This window comes from Eutrema salsugineum, unplaced genomic scaffold (genome assembly GCF_000478725.1).
Source record: "Eutrema salsugineum unplaced genomic scaffold, Eutsalg1_0 scaffold_8, whole genome shotgun sequence".
NCBI lineage: Eukaryota > Viridiplantae > Streptophyta > Magnoliopsida > Brassicales > Brassicaceae > Eutrema > Eutrema salsugineum.
The window spans coordinates 726,784-743,984 of record NW_006256414.1 but is presented as its reverse complement, the minus strand read 5'-3'; the positions used below and the strand labels follow the sequence as shown (position 1 = coordinate 743,984).

General features: G+C 32.6%; 3 protein-coding genes and 2 pseudogenes across 5 annotated transcripts; 3 read left to right on the top strand and 2 right to left on the bottom strand.

The window, feature by feature from the left end:
* Positions 1-174: 174 nt before the first annotated feature.
* LOC18009817 (beta-carotene isomerase D27, chloroplastic) lies at positions 175-1,535 on the top strand. Its single transcript, XM_006391648.2, has 4 exons — positions 175-792; positions 888-994; positions 1,091-1,186; positions 1,260-1,535. The coding sequence occupies exons 1-4, from the start codon at positions 293-295 to the stop codon at positions 1,307-1,309; spliced, it is 753 nt and encodes a 250-aa protein (XP_006391710.1). The 5' UTR covers positions 175-292; the 3' UTR covers positions 1,310-1,535.
* LOC18009884 (protein BRANCHLESS TRICHOME) lies at positions 1,177-3,219 on the top strand. Its single transcript, XM_024159893.1, has 3 exons — positions 1,177-1,186; positions 1,260-1,645; positions 2,170-3,219. The coding sequence occupies exons 2-3, from the start codon at positions 1,643-1,645 to the stop codon at positions 3,055-3,057; spliced, it is 891 nt and encodes a 296-aa protein (XP_024015661.1). The 5' UTR covers positions 1,177-1,186; positions 1,260-1,642; the 3' UTR covers positions 3,058-3,219.
* Positions 3,220-3,943: 724 nt separating this feature from the next.
* Positions 3,944-6,429, top strand: LOC18009883. 3 transcript variants are annotated; one of them, XM_006391646.2, is made up of 9 exons: positions 3,944-4,057; positions 4,177-4,287; positions 4,390-4,411; positions 4,767-4,823; positions 4,927-5,008; positions 5,442-5,537; positions 5,636-5,760; positions 5,866-5,884; positions 5,984-6,428. In XM_006391646.2, the coding sequence occupies exons 2-9, from the start codon at positions 4,185-4,187 to the stop codon at positions 6,161-6,163; spliced, it is 684 nt and encodes a 227-aa protein (XP_006391708.1). In that variant the 5' UTR covers positions 3,944-4,057; positions 4,177-4,184; the 3' UTR covers positions 6,164-6,428. The 3 variants fall into 3 exon arrangements, with proteins under 3 accessions (XP_006391708.1, XP_024015900.1, XP_006391707.1); XM_024160132.1 differs by having other exon boundaries at positions 3,977-4,057; positions 4,154-4,287; positions 5,984-6,429; XM_006391645.2 differs by having other exon boundaries at positions 3,983-4,057; positions 4,141-4,287; positions 5,984-6,429.
* A 7,796-nt stretch (positions 6,430-14,225) lies between these two features.
* LOC112089887 lies at positions 14,226-16,911 on the bottom strand (annotated as a pseudogene).
* Positions 16,912-17,006: 95 nt separating this feature from the next.
* Positions 17,007-17,201, bottom strand: part of LOC112089884 — a 1,867-nt pseudogene continuing 1,672 nt past the window's right edge.

Genomic DNA, 17,201 nt, shown 5'->3' with positions numbered 1-17,201 from the left:
TCAGCTTCCAATAAAAGAGCATTTGAATAGTCAATAGGTTCCGTTTTAAAGCAGGTTTCTAGAAGATAACAGGATTGAGTTACGCACCAAAGTGTTTTTTAGTCCACACAAATATAGCGCAACTAAAAGATTGAAACATTTTTTAGAGGCAAACAAAGTTGACACTTGTAAGATGTGAGTCCAAAATCTCTCTCAGTCTCACCCTTTTGCGTGTGTGTGTTGTGTGGCCACTAATGTAGTACTTTGGTAGGGAAGAGCAGAGAGACAGAGAGAGAGAGAGATCTTCTTATCCATGGCGGCTATTGCTAGTCTGCAAGCAATTCATCTGAGATTTGGGCGACGTGGCAGCACTCGATGTGGGATTGCGGAGCCGAGCGGAGAGCCAGCTCCGATGGGGCAGAAGACAAGATACGATGATGGTTTGGCAGCGAGAGTGTTCATGGGTCTATTCGCGAGGAAGATGGACAAGTTTGGTGGTTCGCAGAAGAAGAAGATTGAGAAAGGGTTTTGGGAGTATGACTACGAGAGCTTCGTTGAGGTTTCAAAGAGAGTGATGCAGGGACGCTCAAGATCGCAGCAGCAAGAAGCCGTGAGGGAGGTTCTTCTCTCCATGCTTCCTCCTGGCGCTCCTCAACAGTTTAGGAAACTGTTCCCACCAACGAAATGGTCGGCTGAGTTCAACGCAGCTCTTACAGTGCCTTTCTTTCACTGGTTGGTTGGTCCTTCTCAGGTCATTGAAGTGGAAGTGAATGGTGTGAAACAGAGAAGTGGAGTTCGTATAAAGAAATGCAGGTATGTATGTATTCCAAAAAATGTTTTTTGACTTCCTTCTTGTCATGTTTTCACAAAATGTCACAGACTTGTTTTCCCTACTGTTGATTTTGAAGGTATCTTGAGAACAGTGGGTGTGTAGGAATGTGTGTGAATATGTGCAAGATCCCTACCCAAGATTTCTTCACCAATGAGTTTGGCCTACCTCTCACCATGAACCCAAGTAAGTATCTATCTCTCATTTCTCACCATGTCTCCCTTCTTCCACATTGAGTGTTTGTTTTCATAAATTGCCCATCTCTCCAAATTTCTGTTGTAGATTTTGAAGATATGAGTTGTGAGATGATATACGGACAAGCGCCTCCGGCATTTGAAGAGGATCCAGCCACCAAACAACCTTGTCTAGCAGACATATGTACGTGTTACATATGTACATTGGACATAGAATGTATGTATGTAAATCTAACTAACAATGATGTGGCCTGCAGGTTCTATGTCCAATCCAAGCTCCCCAATCTGCCCTAAACTACAGGCATGACTGGCATTGGATCATCAAGATGTGCTATTTCCAAGAGATATACAGTATACATACTTTTCCCAAACACATACATCTAAAAGATCTACAATGTAGAGAGCTGATACGAGTTAGTATTATTCTGTGTTTCTATTCTGGTTGAGTTGTGCACAGAAAGTCAAGAGAATAATACACTTGAGCTCACTCATCTCCGTTGGCCTCTATCTGTGTTTAGTGTTTCAATTTCGAATTGGTTTTCCTGAAGTTATTTCAGTTTCTGATATAAAGCAAGTTGATATCCTAACAAAAACAAGATAAGCTTAGCTTTTAAGCAGCCCTGGAGAAGTTACCTTAGCAATGGTGAGTCTCTCTTTCTCTCTCTCATAGTCTGTTTCTTTTCTGGAATCAAAATTTCAGCTTCCAGTAAGATTCATGTGCACGAGGAAACATATAAAAGAGCATTGAATATAGTCCTTTGATAGTTGATAGAGAGAGACAAGTTAGCAGATGTGGAATAGATGAGGCATTAATGTTTGAATGGGCCACTCCAAGAGTACAAAAAGAAGAAGAAAAAAACAGTGTAATCGGGAGGTGATTCATTGAATGCACAGGGAAGTTGTTGGGCCAACAAACAATCGTGATGAAATGAAATCTACCACAAAACATTAGTTTCACCTTTTTAGTTACCTAAAGAGTAAGACAGCCTCTGTTTCTGCCTACTTCTCTTACTCTCTCTCTCTTTCTCTAAAGATAGAGAAAGAATGATTGAAGCTGATAAAACATGTGATGACTCTTTCACCTTTACAACACACTTCCATCTTCTAAAGTGATAGATTATATTAACCCTACTTTCTTTTTCCCTTTCTCCTTTATACACAATACAGAATAAAAGAAAGCCTCCTTTTACAGCTAAAGCTAGGATGGATATGAAGATGGAGAAGAGTCATCAAACGATGATAACCAGAATCCCCACTCCAGATCCTCACAATATTAACGTACGAGAAGAAGAACAAGAAGAAGAAGATATAATGGACTCTGTCTGCAAAACCTGGAAACTTTACGATAACCCCTACTACTTCTGTTTACAGCCTCAGCAGCATCAACACCAACGAAAGGCTTTTATTTGGGATCTGAATTTCGTAAGGGTCTTCATGGAATCTGAACTAGACAAGGCTCGAGCCGAGATAAAGGAACTCAAGGCAGAGCTGGACTACGAGAGAAGAGCTCGAAAACGGGCTGAGTTGTTGAACAAGAAGCTGGCCAAAGACGTGGAGGAAGAGAGACTGTGTAGAGAAGCGGAGGAGATGCAATACGAGAGGCTCTTAAAAGAGAGATCGTCTGAGAAATCAGAGATGGTCAGGTTGAGACAAGAGGTTGAGGAAGAGAGACAGATGCATAGATTAGCAGAGGTTTTGAGGGAAGAAAGAGTTCAGATGAAGCTGTCGGATGCAAGACTTTTCTTGGAGGAGAAGCTATCTGAGTTAGAAGGATCTAATGGAGAAGGAGACAAGGAGATGGTGATGAAACCAAAGAAGATACTGGAGAGAGCTCGTAGCTCACCGGCGGCGAGTAGGAGGTCTTCGGAGAATCCACACATAAAGAGAGGGATCAAAGGGTTTGTGGAGTTTCCAAAAGTGATGAGAGCTATAAGATCAAAAAGTGAGCAATGGGGTTCGAAGCTCGAGTGCCAAAAGGTTCAGCTCAAGACTCTACTCACTCAAAAGACCACACCAAGATCAAGAAGATGTGCTTCTCTTCTCTCTTCTGCTTGATACTGTTAAAAGCTTAGATTCCGTCTCACTCATTTTCAATGATTCTACTAATAAGATTCTCTTTGTTTGTTCGTTAGATAATATTTTCTTATACAGTCATATTGACTTGTGAGTATAATCTACAATCAGTGGATTTTTCCATCTGACCAAATATCGTGAGAAATATTTGTTAAGTCATTACGTTTATCTTTATTTATTTTCGTATAGTAACTTTGTCTAGACTTGAAAATATTACACGATTGTTTGTTTAACGTTCATATTATAGAGATCATTAACTAAAAAAAAAAGAGAAATATCACTAACTATTATTACGGTACATTAATACTCACCTTGTTTTACAAAAGAGTGTCATTTTGACATTTTCAGACTTATTAAAAAACTATTAAAAAATATTATTTTGCTTTTTATTAATGTAATAAATATTTTTTTTTAATTAATATATTAAATTAATAGGGTTAAACTGAAATATTATTTAAAATTCTGCATTGAAAATATAAAACGATATTTTTGTGAAACAAAAATAAAATCTTAAAACGACACTTTTTATAAAATAACAATAAAATCTTAAAACGATACTCTTTGTGAAATGAAGATAAATCTCACGTTTTTAATAATGTTGTAAACATTTAAATTGAGGCCAAAAAAACTATTCAATTTTTTTAAAAATTTGTTTTATATAATTTCATCATTCCATAATTGATTTTTATAACATTTAAAGTTGCCGTCCGATAAAATAAATAAACGTATCAAGTTTTTAAAATTTGTTCACTAATTTCAGCATTTCCCGAATGTCAAATTTTCAACCAATCAAAAACCCCAGTTTGCTAAATTCTAGGTCAAACTTGTCCAAAAGAGAAAAAGTTGAGTCAAAGTTTTCATTTTTTCTAAGAAAGTGAGTTGATTTAAGTTTCTTTTCTTCATTGAAAAGATAATTAAAAAAGAGAGAGAGTGAGTGAGGGAGACGATAGCAGTGACGAGAAGTTTCAGTTTTCATTTAAAGGTAATCCGCGTAATGAAGATCAGATTCTTAATTGATTTTGTTACTCTTTGCAACAGGTTTTCGATTTAATGGCTTATTTACAGCTACTGATTTTAGGGTTTTGGAATTTTGTTTTGGAGATTTCGCAATGACGGGGGCTCAGGATAAGCTCGACAAGATGAAGCTCCGGCAGGATTACCGGAATTTATGGCATTCCGATCTCATGGGCACCGTCACCGCCGATACGCCCTGTAAATCTCTCTCTTTTCGATTTCTCTATCTTTTATTTGGAGAAATGATTTTCCTTTTCTGAAAATATATATGTATTTTTTGTTTTTTGTTTGTTTTTGCAGATTGTTGCTTGGCGTGTTTGTGGTAAGTTGCTATTGCTCTATGCTTTTACGGGGTTTACAGTTCCTTCAACTTCAAATATTGTTTATCATTTGGATTTGCAAACCCTATAATACTCCAATTAGCTTCATGTTGGCAATCAAACTAGCAAACTCTGAATCAATTTGTGGTTTCGATATTGTATGATCTAGTGAATTAAATCTGTATAGAGTATAGACAATTTGTTCTCGCCAAAAGCTAACCAGAGCAATTCTTGATCTCATCTTTATAGAATGAATGAATTAACAAGTGCATTTCTCTTCATCATTCTTATTTTATAATTTTTTGTATGTTTTGGTACATACCTGATATGTTCTTTTTATTTTTTTGCTAATTATAGCGGACCTTGTGTTTCCTACTTGCTTCGGAGAAGAGCACTTTATAATGACATGTCAAGGTATGAAATTTACTAATGTATGTGTAGATACTGGTCTAAGATTTTAATTTATTTCTTTCCTTTGGTTAGATATTGTGCGTCTTTCTTTTTCTTTTGTTTGCAGGTATACTTGCTGTGCTGGATATATGCCTTGTAGTGGAAGATGTGGAGAAAGCAAATGCCCTCAACTTTGCCTTGCCACCGAGGTGATATTTCGATCACTATCTTGTTTTGGTGGAAGGAGATTTTAGATGTACATCAGTGAATGAGACCTCTTTGTTTTGGTGAAGAAAATGAAATGGGAATATGAAACAGCTTATGATATGTACATTTCCGTCATCTTTCTTTTTGCGCTTAGCTCTGTGTTGCTCGGACATTTGTCCTAATCTGATCAAGTAGTTTAATTTCGCCAAAGCCCTATTCTTTAAACCTTTCCTGGCTTACTGTGTTCTATATGCTATTTGTTCGAATTGCTTTGCTCATTTTATTTGACTCGTAGATTATACATTATCATTTGAGAGCTTTACCAATGAACTGGATGTTCTTGATATTTCATGCTTTGTAAAGCGTGCTTGCATGAGTCGCTTGCTATGATTTTGAAAGCTCTTTTGATATTTCGACATTTATTGAACTTTTCAGGTTTTCCTCTGTTTCGGAAACTCTGTGGCCTCTACCCGCTTTCTTCTTCAGGATGAATTCAACATCCAGACAACAAAATGCGACAACTGCATAATTGTACTCCCAAACTCACTTTGTCTTCTTCTAGTTTGACCGGTTTATACGAATTGCATGTTTGTGCGAATCAAAACAAATCCCATTTTGGGCGTTTGCAGGGATTTATGTTCTGTCTCAGCCAAGTCGCTTGCATATTCTCTATAGTCGCTTGCCTTGTTGGTAGCGATGAACTTTCAGAGGCTTCTCAGATACTCTCTTGCTTTGCTGATATGGTCTATTGCACGTATGTATTTTTACTTACATGTGATTTTTTCACTTTTCCCTCTAGACTATCAACGTTCACGCATTGGTGTAATCCTTTAACGCATCTGTCTTGATTTTCTTGCAGGGTCTGCGCGTGTATGCAGGTACCAGAAAGCGAGAACTAGAAGCGAATCTTTTATCTTCTGAAACCATCTTTTCTTAGAGTATATATAACAAAAGCCCAATCTCCTGTTTGCTTGCAGACACAACACAAGCTTGAAATGGACAAAAGAGATGGAGTGTTTGGATCTCAACCAATGGGCGTGCCACCGGCTCAGCAGATGTCTCGCTTTGATCAACCCGTCCATCCTCCAGTCGGATACCCGCCCGCTCAAGGCTACCCGCCTGCATCTTACCCGCCTCCAGGTTATCCCCAACATTGAGAAACCTTAAAACCGATATTTTCATATTCTGTGTCAAAAGTGTTGTTGTTACTCGGTTTAGCTGTGCAGAACTGTTATATCGTTCAGCTATCTTCCTTAGTTATGCGGTTTCTTTGCAAGTGTCAGTACTTGGTTTATGCCCTAAAAGCTTTGGTCTGTGCTGATTTAGTTGGTATGTATGTCCCATTTATCTGATGAACGAAAAGTATAGAACCTTGATGCTCTATATGTGTGGGTTTATTTTTTTTTTTTTTATGTTGTCATTCGTGGTATTCAATTTTCTGGTTTTTTTTTTTTTATAAATACTAGTGGATTGTCCGCGCTACGCACGGTGTTTTTCTAATGTTATTTGTTAAAAAAATATATTTTGTAATAGTAGAACGTTTGTATTTTTTTTTCTAAATTGAGTATAATTGGATAAGGTAGGATTGTTATTATCCATTGTAGAATACATTTATGATGGAAAATATGGCTGCATGGTAAGGAATTGACATATTTTTTCTATTAAACATTTACAAACAGATTGAACGATTTTTGTTTTTCTCTTCTTGTGTTAGCATCCTTGATATTCTCAAGATTAACAATGTGTAAGTCCACGTCAATTCTATTTGTAGTATGCGAGTTAAAATGTGTAACTGTGAAGTAGATATTCATGTAACTGCAAATCCAATAATTTATCTCTTATTCATACTTAAGTAATTGAGCATTCCGTTTCATGATCATTCCCAGATTGAAAAACAAAAATCATAGAAAAAATATGTAACTTAGCCTATTATAGTATGTTTTGTGAGCTACATTTAGATTTAGTGGAGCCTATCAAACATAGAAACATGACAATTAGTGCTAAAATATAGTTGACTTAATGTAACATGAACCTTACCCCATCTAAAAGGGATTTTTTTCTCTCTTTTTGTGGTGGTTCTTCGAACTCTTTAGCAAACGTTCGTACATCTTCAAGTTTTTTTTTTTTTCTGTATCTTAGTATATGTCGGAAGTTTAAGCCTTGTTTACCATTCTTCACCTTCCACCAAAAGCAAACATGAAACATCAAATTTCTCCTTATGAGAAAATATTTTAATTTAGAATCGTGGACACTATCAAGTAGAAAACTTTTCAGTTTTGATTGTTTGCTTTCAAAATTTATATAGAATAATATATTTACTTGCATATTACATTACCCTGAGATCCATGATTTAGTATAACCATCTTCAAAATGTATAATGTATTGGCGATTTGATTTCAGCACCACGACACCACAACCCATCAGTCTTACTCGGTTTTTTTTGTTTTTAAATGAGAAAGGCGATTATTCTTTTTGTTGTAGGGAATCAATTTTCTTCATAAAAGGACTATATGCACACACAAAAAAAGAGAGGAGAAGACTACGTACAATCGTACATGAATGAAAAGGCAAGAAGAAACGACTTCTTCTTCATTTACCCTCTTCTTCGTATTTGAAGCTGGAGATGTGTAAGATCTAAATCTATGCGAGAAATATAGGAGAAAAGATATTAGGAGAGGAGTCACGTTTAAAACAATAATTAATAGAAGCAGGGGGTTATCTATATGATCTAGTTGGGCGTAATTAACATTACAACTTATTACGAACTCCTAAGAAAATGTATCGCCAGAGAAGTTTGTCGTAGTTGGAAGGAAAAGATGAGAATGAGTTTTGGAGTATGACACGTGGCAATCGTAAGAAGAAGTTTTTTTTGGCTGATGTGGATAGATTAATGAGCCCCAAACAACTGTTTTTATATAGTAAGATATATATTGATGTTACCTAAACATCTCTGGTTTGGTGAAATTAATATTGGTCGCACTAGTGTTATAACCACCATGGTTGAGAAGACATAATAATAGTTTCATATATAATTGGGTGTCTAGACTCGAAATCTCTCACACCTCCATTGAAAAACATGTGGGCACAGAGATGAAGTTGCGGCCACATATTCAATTACTCTCATATGTGATGCAACAAAGAAACAAAAATACCAAAAAAAAAAAATAAAAATTGTTTTATAATCATTCAAAGTCTTTGAAGCTGTATACACATACTGTTGCATGACAGAAATCAGACAGCCTCGTTTCAGAACTCTAAACCAAAAAAAGAAAAAAAAATTATGAAAGAGAGATTAAACTCTGGAAATAACAAAGAGAACATCCGTAAGATTTAGATTTGAAAAGTAAATCATCAGATCTGGTTTGGGCATCTATGTATCTTCAGTTCTCCTTGACGTCGGTCATGAAACAAACAACGTATTCATCTCCTCCAAAACTGCTAGTGGCAAGTGTGGAGGTTCGTAGACGTTCACATTCACATCTATGGAATATATCTCATTAAATGCCTTAATTGTTGTCTGGATCGAACATCCATATCACTTGCTTGGCCCCGATTATCTCGGAGACACACAAATGGTTCTTCAGGTTGCAAATGAGGACGTGTTTAGGGTTTGCATTAAAAAAAAAAAGAAGGGAGCTGTGGTGTGAAGATGGAAAGATAATACTTTGGGTTCTTTACACTTGGTGAGCCAATGAAGCGATCCTTCTAAATACGCAGGAGCGAAGCTAGCAATAATCGGTATTGTTTTTGTATAATGAGACGAAAACCTTATATGTAAATTGTAGCAAAACTGATTTGTAGGTGCCATTGAGAATGTCTTTGCCGAATCCAACCAAAAAGGGGTGTAAATCGAGAGTGAGGCCGAGTTACTTTTTCAAAGTTGGTTAGAGGAAGATTTCGATGCCATCCAGTAGTTAGATTGATCACAATAATCGATCCGCGGGTATTGTAGAGGCATATATACGAGACCGTCACAACTAGTGTGTAACAAACATTTTTGTGGGGTGATTGATGATGATGATGATGATGATGATGATGATGATGATGGTATGTTTTTAGTATGGTGATCATCATCACCACCATCACCAGAGAAGATGATGAAAAGGTAATTGCTGACGATAGATCAACTGGTCTTGCTGGGAAATTCTTGGATTCGATCGTGGATTTCCATTGCTTGGATACAACGCTTGAATTTGATCAGAGATTTCATCGGAACTCTCTCAAGATAACCTCGATCGACCACATCATGGCTTAGCACTTACATATTCAAGTTATCATAATATTATTTTACGTACCTTCAAAGCAACGATATCGCTGCAAAACCCTAGGGGGTGTTATTCAATCATGGTTTTTAATAAAATTTAAATCCAACCACAATCCACTATTATTCAACTAATGATTCTAAATAATGTTTTAAAATCAAGTGTTATTGGTTCTTTTGATTGTAAATCATATTTAAAAGGTTTTAAAGTTTGGTGTTATTCAATAAAGATTTCAAATCTTTCATTAAAATCCAGTGTTATTCAAAACTAAATAATTTTTAAAATCTTTGTACATTAAGTCATTTCAAATCAATTCTAATAGAGTTTTATGAGTAAATTATTAGAATCAAAATCCAGTGTATATTGCAGAGATTTTAGAATCTAAACAAATGAATCCATCAAACTGATATCAATTTTTAAATCTAGAAGATTATAAAACATAGAAAATTCATTTCAAATTCATGATTGAATAACACCCCCTAGATATTGTATGTGGTTCGCAAGAGGCTACCTTTGACAACCTGTTTTTCTCTACACTTTTATTTTGGGCTTTGATTTTTGGTTTGGGGGCTTATCGTCCATAACTCTCCTAATATGCCTTGATCTATCTATATACTTACTAGATTTTGCGTCCACACTATGCGTAGGTATTTTGTTGATAAAAATTATAAGCAATCAGTTTTATTTATTAAGATATAAATTTTATATAGTAGTATTTTAATAATATATTTAAAATATTATGTGTTAATCTAATAACTTTATGTAAATTGTAAGGTTTTAACGGTTTTGTTTTAAATCTATATACAATATATCATATTTCAAAAACATATTATTTGGTTAAACACTTATAAGTTAATATACTCAAACTAACTAAAATTTTTACAAATTAATCAAAGGATATTTTTGAAACATAATATTGACATGATGATAAAATATTATACATTAACTTTTTTAAATCAAGAAGATATGTTTTTTTTATCCTTTTCACTTTAATTCCAATTATATATCTGTTCTTTTAAAACAATAAAAGCCAATAAAATTTAAAGTTTAATCTTTTTTTCTCTTGTTTAACCAATACATTTTTTGATATATTAATTTAAAAAACAAACTAATTAATAAAAATGTTTTCTTTGAGATTAATAATAATTTTAAATTTGAAACCAAAATAATAGTCGAATATGAAATAAAATAATGAACAAAATCACACAAATTTTGTGAATTGTTTTTGTGAATTAAATATTATTTTGTCAATTGGTTGTGTAAACTTTTGGATAATTTTTCAATGATTTTACATCATCTCTTCTGATAAGAATGAAAATTTTTTATATCATGTTCATTTTTATTCTTGTTATATCTGTTTTTCAATGAATATATTATTTTTATTTTATTTTAATAATTTTTGTATGACTATATTCAGTTTCATCATATTCATTTCTTCTAATTATAATTAAATAGGCAAAATTGGTACAATTTAATACATACAAATTTAGAAAAATGAAATAACTAATTGAACAACTCAAAACTAAGAACTTCCATATTAATCTATTGCAATTCCAAGTTGAATATATAAAATATAATTTTTTTATCATTTTCGCATAATATATTACATGAGATTTTGTGGAAATATGTTTTGCATAGTGCCGGATCTGCGCCAAGCCCATTGAAACATTTGTTTCAAGCCCCCAAATTTTTTTGTCTAATTTAGCTTATAATTTTTTTAAAAAAAAAAAAAAAATTTTATAAAACCAATTAGGCCTCATTTTTGTTTTTGTTTCAAACCCCCAAAATCTCAGATCCGGCCCTATGCATATGTGAAAAAAAAAGTTTAGATGAATATTAAATTATAATTATTAGTTATTTGAAATTCTACGTGAAAAACTTTAAAATCAAGTATATTAATATTAGTAGCATATATATTTTGATAAATAATATATTAAATTTGTAACTTAAATAGTGATAATGTAGATTTTAATATCATGTTGGTTTTTTTGGTTAATAGAGATTTCTTTATTTTTCAATTTATTTTCTTAACCATATTATTAGAATTAGGAAACCTTATTTAATTTACAATTTTGATATATACAAATAAAATTGAGTTTTTAAATGTTGATGTGGATGCCATGAAAATAATATATTTTTAACTGTTAGTAATGATAGAATAATTTTAATTAACAATTTTTCCTATATTGTATTGTATTAACAATATAATTTTATAATTTAGAAACCTTTTTTTAGTTATTGATGTGGACTAATAAAATTAATAATATATTTAAAAATCAAAGCTGGAAGATCCCACACGAGGCCGATTGCGACAAGTGATTTTGTTCTCTCTTTTTTGTTTTGAGGTTTACCGAGTGTATTCGGATGCTGCTTATTCAGCTAATTGTTACTTTTGTGGTTATATTTATGTTGTTAAAATCCCATCATATGCTATGTTAAAAATCTTCCTCGTATACTTCAGTCTCTTTCGTTTTAATGACAGAACTTCTTTCTCTATTTTTAGTGCTTCGTTTTTTAGAAGTGTCAAGTATCAATCACTTGACATGTTTCTCAGATAACTTGTAATTTATTATTTTTCTCAAATTTGGTGGACAAGCTTTAAAGATTTTAAGGTCTCTTTTTCAATTTTAGAGTGGTTTTTAGTGGCTTTGTTTATATCTCTTTTCATTATATTCTTTGTAATTTAGCTAATATTTAGACATATAGTATAGTCAAATTGTTTTTTTTTACGCTGTAGTGACTCATTTTTTAGTGAAACCTAACTCTATTTTTTCTGTTTTTGTTTATTTGAAATGGTTGCACACACTGTAAAAAAAACTTAAAAATTATTATATTTATGTGACAAAAAATTGGATGCTAATATAAGAGTCTCTAAATCTGTGTGTGTATACATCTAACTTAAATTTAAAATTTTTTATTTTAATATTATTTATTTTGGTGTTTTATCATTAATATAAATTTTATATATGATTTCTTTATCTCTAATAATTTTTTTTTAAAAATAATAAAATTTTGAAAATTTTGAATTTTTAATATTGAGGTGGACTAATAAAAAGTTTATAAAAAATTTTCCTTATTCATTAATAATATTAAAATTTGTAAACTTTCTTAATTTCTTTATTCAGCAATAATTTTATAATTTGGAAATTTTCCTTATTTTTGAATGATGATGTAGACCAATTAAATTGCTCTTTTAAATCCTATGTGCATACCTTTAAAAGCATATAGCTTCAACTTTTACAGTGTAGAGTTTCACAATATTTCGCTAACATATCAGTTCCTCAATCAATTTCGGTTGCAAAAGATCATTTAATCTCATTTAGCAATTACGTGTCATTTTTTAATTGGTTATTATCTGCTGTTGTATTAAAAAGCTTAAAACAAACCGATTTAAATTTTTATGGTTTAATGCTTGATTTTATAGTCAATCAAAGCGTTTCTAACATTATAAAAACCAAATTTAAAAAAAATTATTAAAAACGTTTTTTAATAAAAATTAGGAAAAAAATTAACCAAAATATTTTTTTTTTAAAGTAACCTAAACGTTTTTAAAATAAAAAAATATAGAAACTATTTCTCTTAATGATTATCATTTTTATGTTACTGAAATTTTTTAAAAAAAAATCTAACAAAAATGTTAAAGAAAAAACAAAAAAAACTTAATGATTACTATTTTTTATGTTACCGAAATTTTAAAAAATTTACATAAATGTTAAAAGAAACAAAAAATAGAATCTATCTAATATTAACGGAATGTTCAATCAAACTATTTCTAAAATTATATAAAACCAAAATTTAGAAGAAAAAAATTAACAAAAATGTAAAAAAAAACTAATAAATAAAATATATATTCTAATAAAATGTCGTTAGTTATGATATCTAGATTATGATTTTTGATTTCTTATCTATATAATACTGTAAACATCTTTACCCTTTTATTAAAATCAAAAGCTTATTTGTAAATTTCGGATTCGTCTAACTTAGAACAGAGATTAAATTTTTTTAACGCTTTTAAAACCATTTATTTACAAAATTATTTTTGATAGATATATAGTCCACGCAAGGCATGGAAAAATTAACTAGTTTCAAATTAAAATTGGTTAAACGAAATTTTATTTTACTACTACCGTACTACGTATAGGTATACGACGATATTAAGGTTACCTCGTTTTGAAAATATTGAACAACAGTAATATAGTATTTAGTTTGGTTTTCTGTTTAACCTTTTCAGTTTGGAAATTTGCACAACTGATATAATGAGAATTTTTGGTTTTGGTTAATCCGGTTAACTATGGTGAAGCCAAGTGAGCAACAGAGACGTGTGCAGACATATACGAATAAAATAAAAATATGAAATAAGCTAGGTTTTGGGTTTTAAGGGTTATTCAAATGCTTCCAAGAAATGCCTCAATAGTCATGAGTTTGAATCTTGATGTAAAATCACCGCAAGAGATTGTTTTGACGCTTAGATGTGTTAACATTTTTTATTACAAAGATTGATGACTGCATATATAACTATAAGCTAGTTAATTGCATGCGATTGCAAACCGGAGTAGGTTTGTCTTTACATGTCAAACTATATATCTTATACTCGCTTTAACTTATTTCTTGATTCTTTTCTTCCCATTGGCGCACGAGGTTGGACGTGGAACCATCGAGGATATTGGGCTAATGTATTGCTTAGGAATGTTGAAAGTAGAAACAAAAATAAAATAAAGCTAATGATTCATTCATACCATCTTTTTGTTGCCTTTACGCTTTCTAGTCAAAGTGGGTCAACAACAACAGATGTTCGAGCAGGACCGGATCTGAGATTTTGGGGGCTTGAAACAAAATAAAAAATGGGGGCCGCTATTTTTTTTATAAATAAAAAATTTAGATAAAAAAACTTTTAAAAATGCGAACGTACTAATATTGATGATACACAAGTAATCCCAAAAAAAAAACTAATAGCAATCTATGGATTTCGAAAAATAATTCTTATATTTTTCTCCGCAAAATCATTTATCAAACTTTGGTAGTCAAGCTTTCCAACCATATCTCTCTCAATTGACAACATTGCCAAACCATTCAGTCTCTCCTCTGACATAGTTGACCGCAAGTAAGACTTTATTAACTTCAGCTTGGAAAAACTTCTTTCAGCCGAAGCAGCAGAAACTGGAATAGTTAGCATCACTCTATATGCAATCCACATATTTGGATAACCATGACCTTCAAATCTTCTTAAAAAATCTAACACTTCAACAGCTTTCTTGATCTCAGTTGGCAAAACATTTCTTAGAATTTTGATCTCTAGATATAAATGATATCCATCAATGTCTGAATTGGCACCATGTTTAAGAGAAGATTCAAGGTTGATACATTTTGCCTTCAAACTATCATCCGTTGCCGATTTGAGCTTATGTAGATCAAACAAAAATCCAAAAGTTTTTTCATACTCTTCAAATTGTTCAAACCTTATTTGAAGAGATACTATAGCTTGATCCACGATTCTCAAGAAATAATCAATCTTAAACTTCTCTTCCTCACTTAGCATCTCAGATTCATCATCTCTTTCTACTGCTTCATCAAAATGCTTCTTCCTTTTAATAATGCGCTTTCGTTTCACTGAAAAGTCTGGTTCGATATCCATAGACTCTGCAATAATCTTAGCTTCTGCTTTTGCTTTTTCAAATCCAGTTTCTCTATAGTTTTTCAGAAACGATACTAACCCTTTCAATTGAACAATAGCATTATCAATATCAATATGCTCTGATTGCATCATCTTACTTACGGTATTGACGGCGAACAGAAGATCATACCAAATAACCATACCAAATAAGAACTCAAACCCTCCAATTCCATGAGTTTCGCTTGTGGCAAGAGCTTCAGCATCGCTACGAGCTCCAGGATCATCACAGTTTTCTGCCAAGTAATCCAAAGCATCTCTTATTTTTGGAGCTTGAAATCGAATTGCTCGAACACTTTCAACGCGACTTTCCCAACGAGTTTCTGATAGTGACTTAAGTGTGAGACCTCCTACCATCTGCTTAAATAGCTCCCACCTATTTGAAGATGATGAAAACAAACAATATATCTGTTGAATGATTCCAAAGAAGCAATCGCTTTTGAAGATGATTTAGCCATATCAGAAAGTGCCAAGTTAAGACTATGACAACCACAAGGTGTATAAAATGCTCTTGAATTGATGTCAAGCAATCTTTTTTGTACTCCTTTGTGTTTTCCCTTCATATTAGATCCATTGTCGTAGCCTTGCCCTCTCACATCATCAATACTCAAATTAAGACCAACCAATGTCGAACAAAGCAACTCAAAAAGCCCTTCTCCAGATTTATCTGCAACTTCTAAGAATGTCACAAAAAACTCTTCAACTTGTGTTTTAGCCATGGAGACATCCACACATCTGATAATAAGACTCATTTGTTCTTTACGACTCTTATCTGGAGTGCAATCGAGAATAACCGAGAAATATTTGGCTTCTTGAATTTTTTTGATGATCATAGATTTGACTTCAGACCCTAGCATAACAATCAACTCATCCTGAATAGTGTGGCTTAAATAGTGATAATGAATCTCACCTCCTTTAACCCGTCTGATATGCTCTCGCATGACTGGATCAAAATCTCCAAATGATTCAATAAAACTCAGAAAGTTTCCATTGTTTCTTTGACCAAGCTTTTCATTAGTCCCACGGAAAGCTAAATTTTGTTTAGCAAGAGTTGTCACCAATGAAAATATTCTCAACAAAACCTCTCTCCAATGGGTTTTCTCTTTATTAATTTCTTCTTGGAGACCCTTATCAATCGTCTGATTCTTCTTTAGCCTAAATTCTAATTCCATCCACCGACTCATACACCAAATATGGTAGTGACTAGTTTCATGTTGACTCAGTCGTATCTTGATATTCTTCCAATCATTGAACCCCTTGCTTGACAACTGATTAGCATCTTGATCTCGACCAAACAACTTGCAGCAAAAACAATATGCTCGATCTGATACTTTTGAATAAAGTAGCCAATTCCGATTGTTTCTCTCCATTTATCAAGTCTCTTATATAATACTTGCAAGAAAAATGCCGACCATCATTATTTTTTGGAAATACATAATTCTCATATGCTCTTTTCATAGGACCTTTTTCACTAGATAATCTTTCAAACTCTGATCAAATATTTTCCAGTTTGCAGGATCAGTTCTATCCAAAATTCTCTCTTGTTCTTGAGTGTTCAAATCATCTTTTTCAGATATCTTCTCTTCTTCCTCTGTCTTATCATTCTCTAAACCAGTAAGATTTTCATCACAAACTCCACCGCCCTCATTCACATCTTCTTCAGATCTCTTCTCTTCTTCCTCTGCCTTATCATTGTCTAAACCAGAAGGATTTTCATCACAAACTCCATCACCCTCATTCACTTGAAGAGTTTTTGATCTTTTAACAAACTTCAACATAGAATTTGCTTGAGACTTATCAGATTTTTCTTTTCTTTTCTTCTCTCTTGCTTTTTGAGCTCCTGATTTACACTTTGTTTTTCGTATTGAAATTCCTAGAAATTTCATGTTTAAGAATAAAAATCAAAATTCCAATTCTAAACAGAAAAAAGAAATATCAATTTTTAATTTTATTACTTCAAAAAATTACCTGACATTGCTAGATTTTGATTGTGATTAAAACAGAAATAAATTGATTTGAGAAATGCCGGCCAAAACTTCTATGACTCGTCGGCGATAGGGTGAAACCGGATCAGCTAGATTCGACTATAACCAAAAAATTTGATGATAACTGAAAAATTGCCCGAGTTATTAACAAAACCGATTATTAATCGGTTAAACCGGTTAAATATTATACTGGTTGAATTTTGTCAAGTTTTAGTAAAATTAGACAAATATTATGTGGGTTTTATTCAGGTCCGTATGAGTTAAAAATGCTGGAGCATAT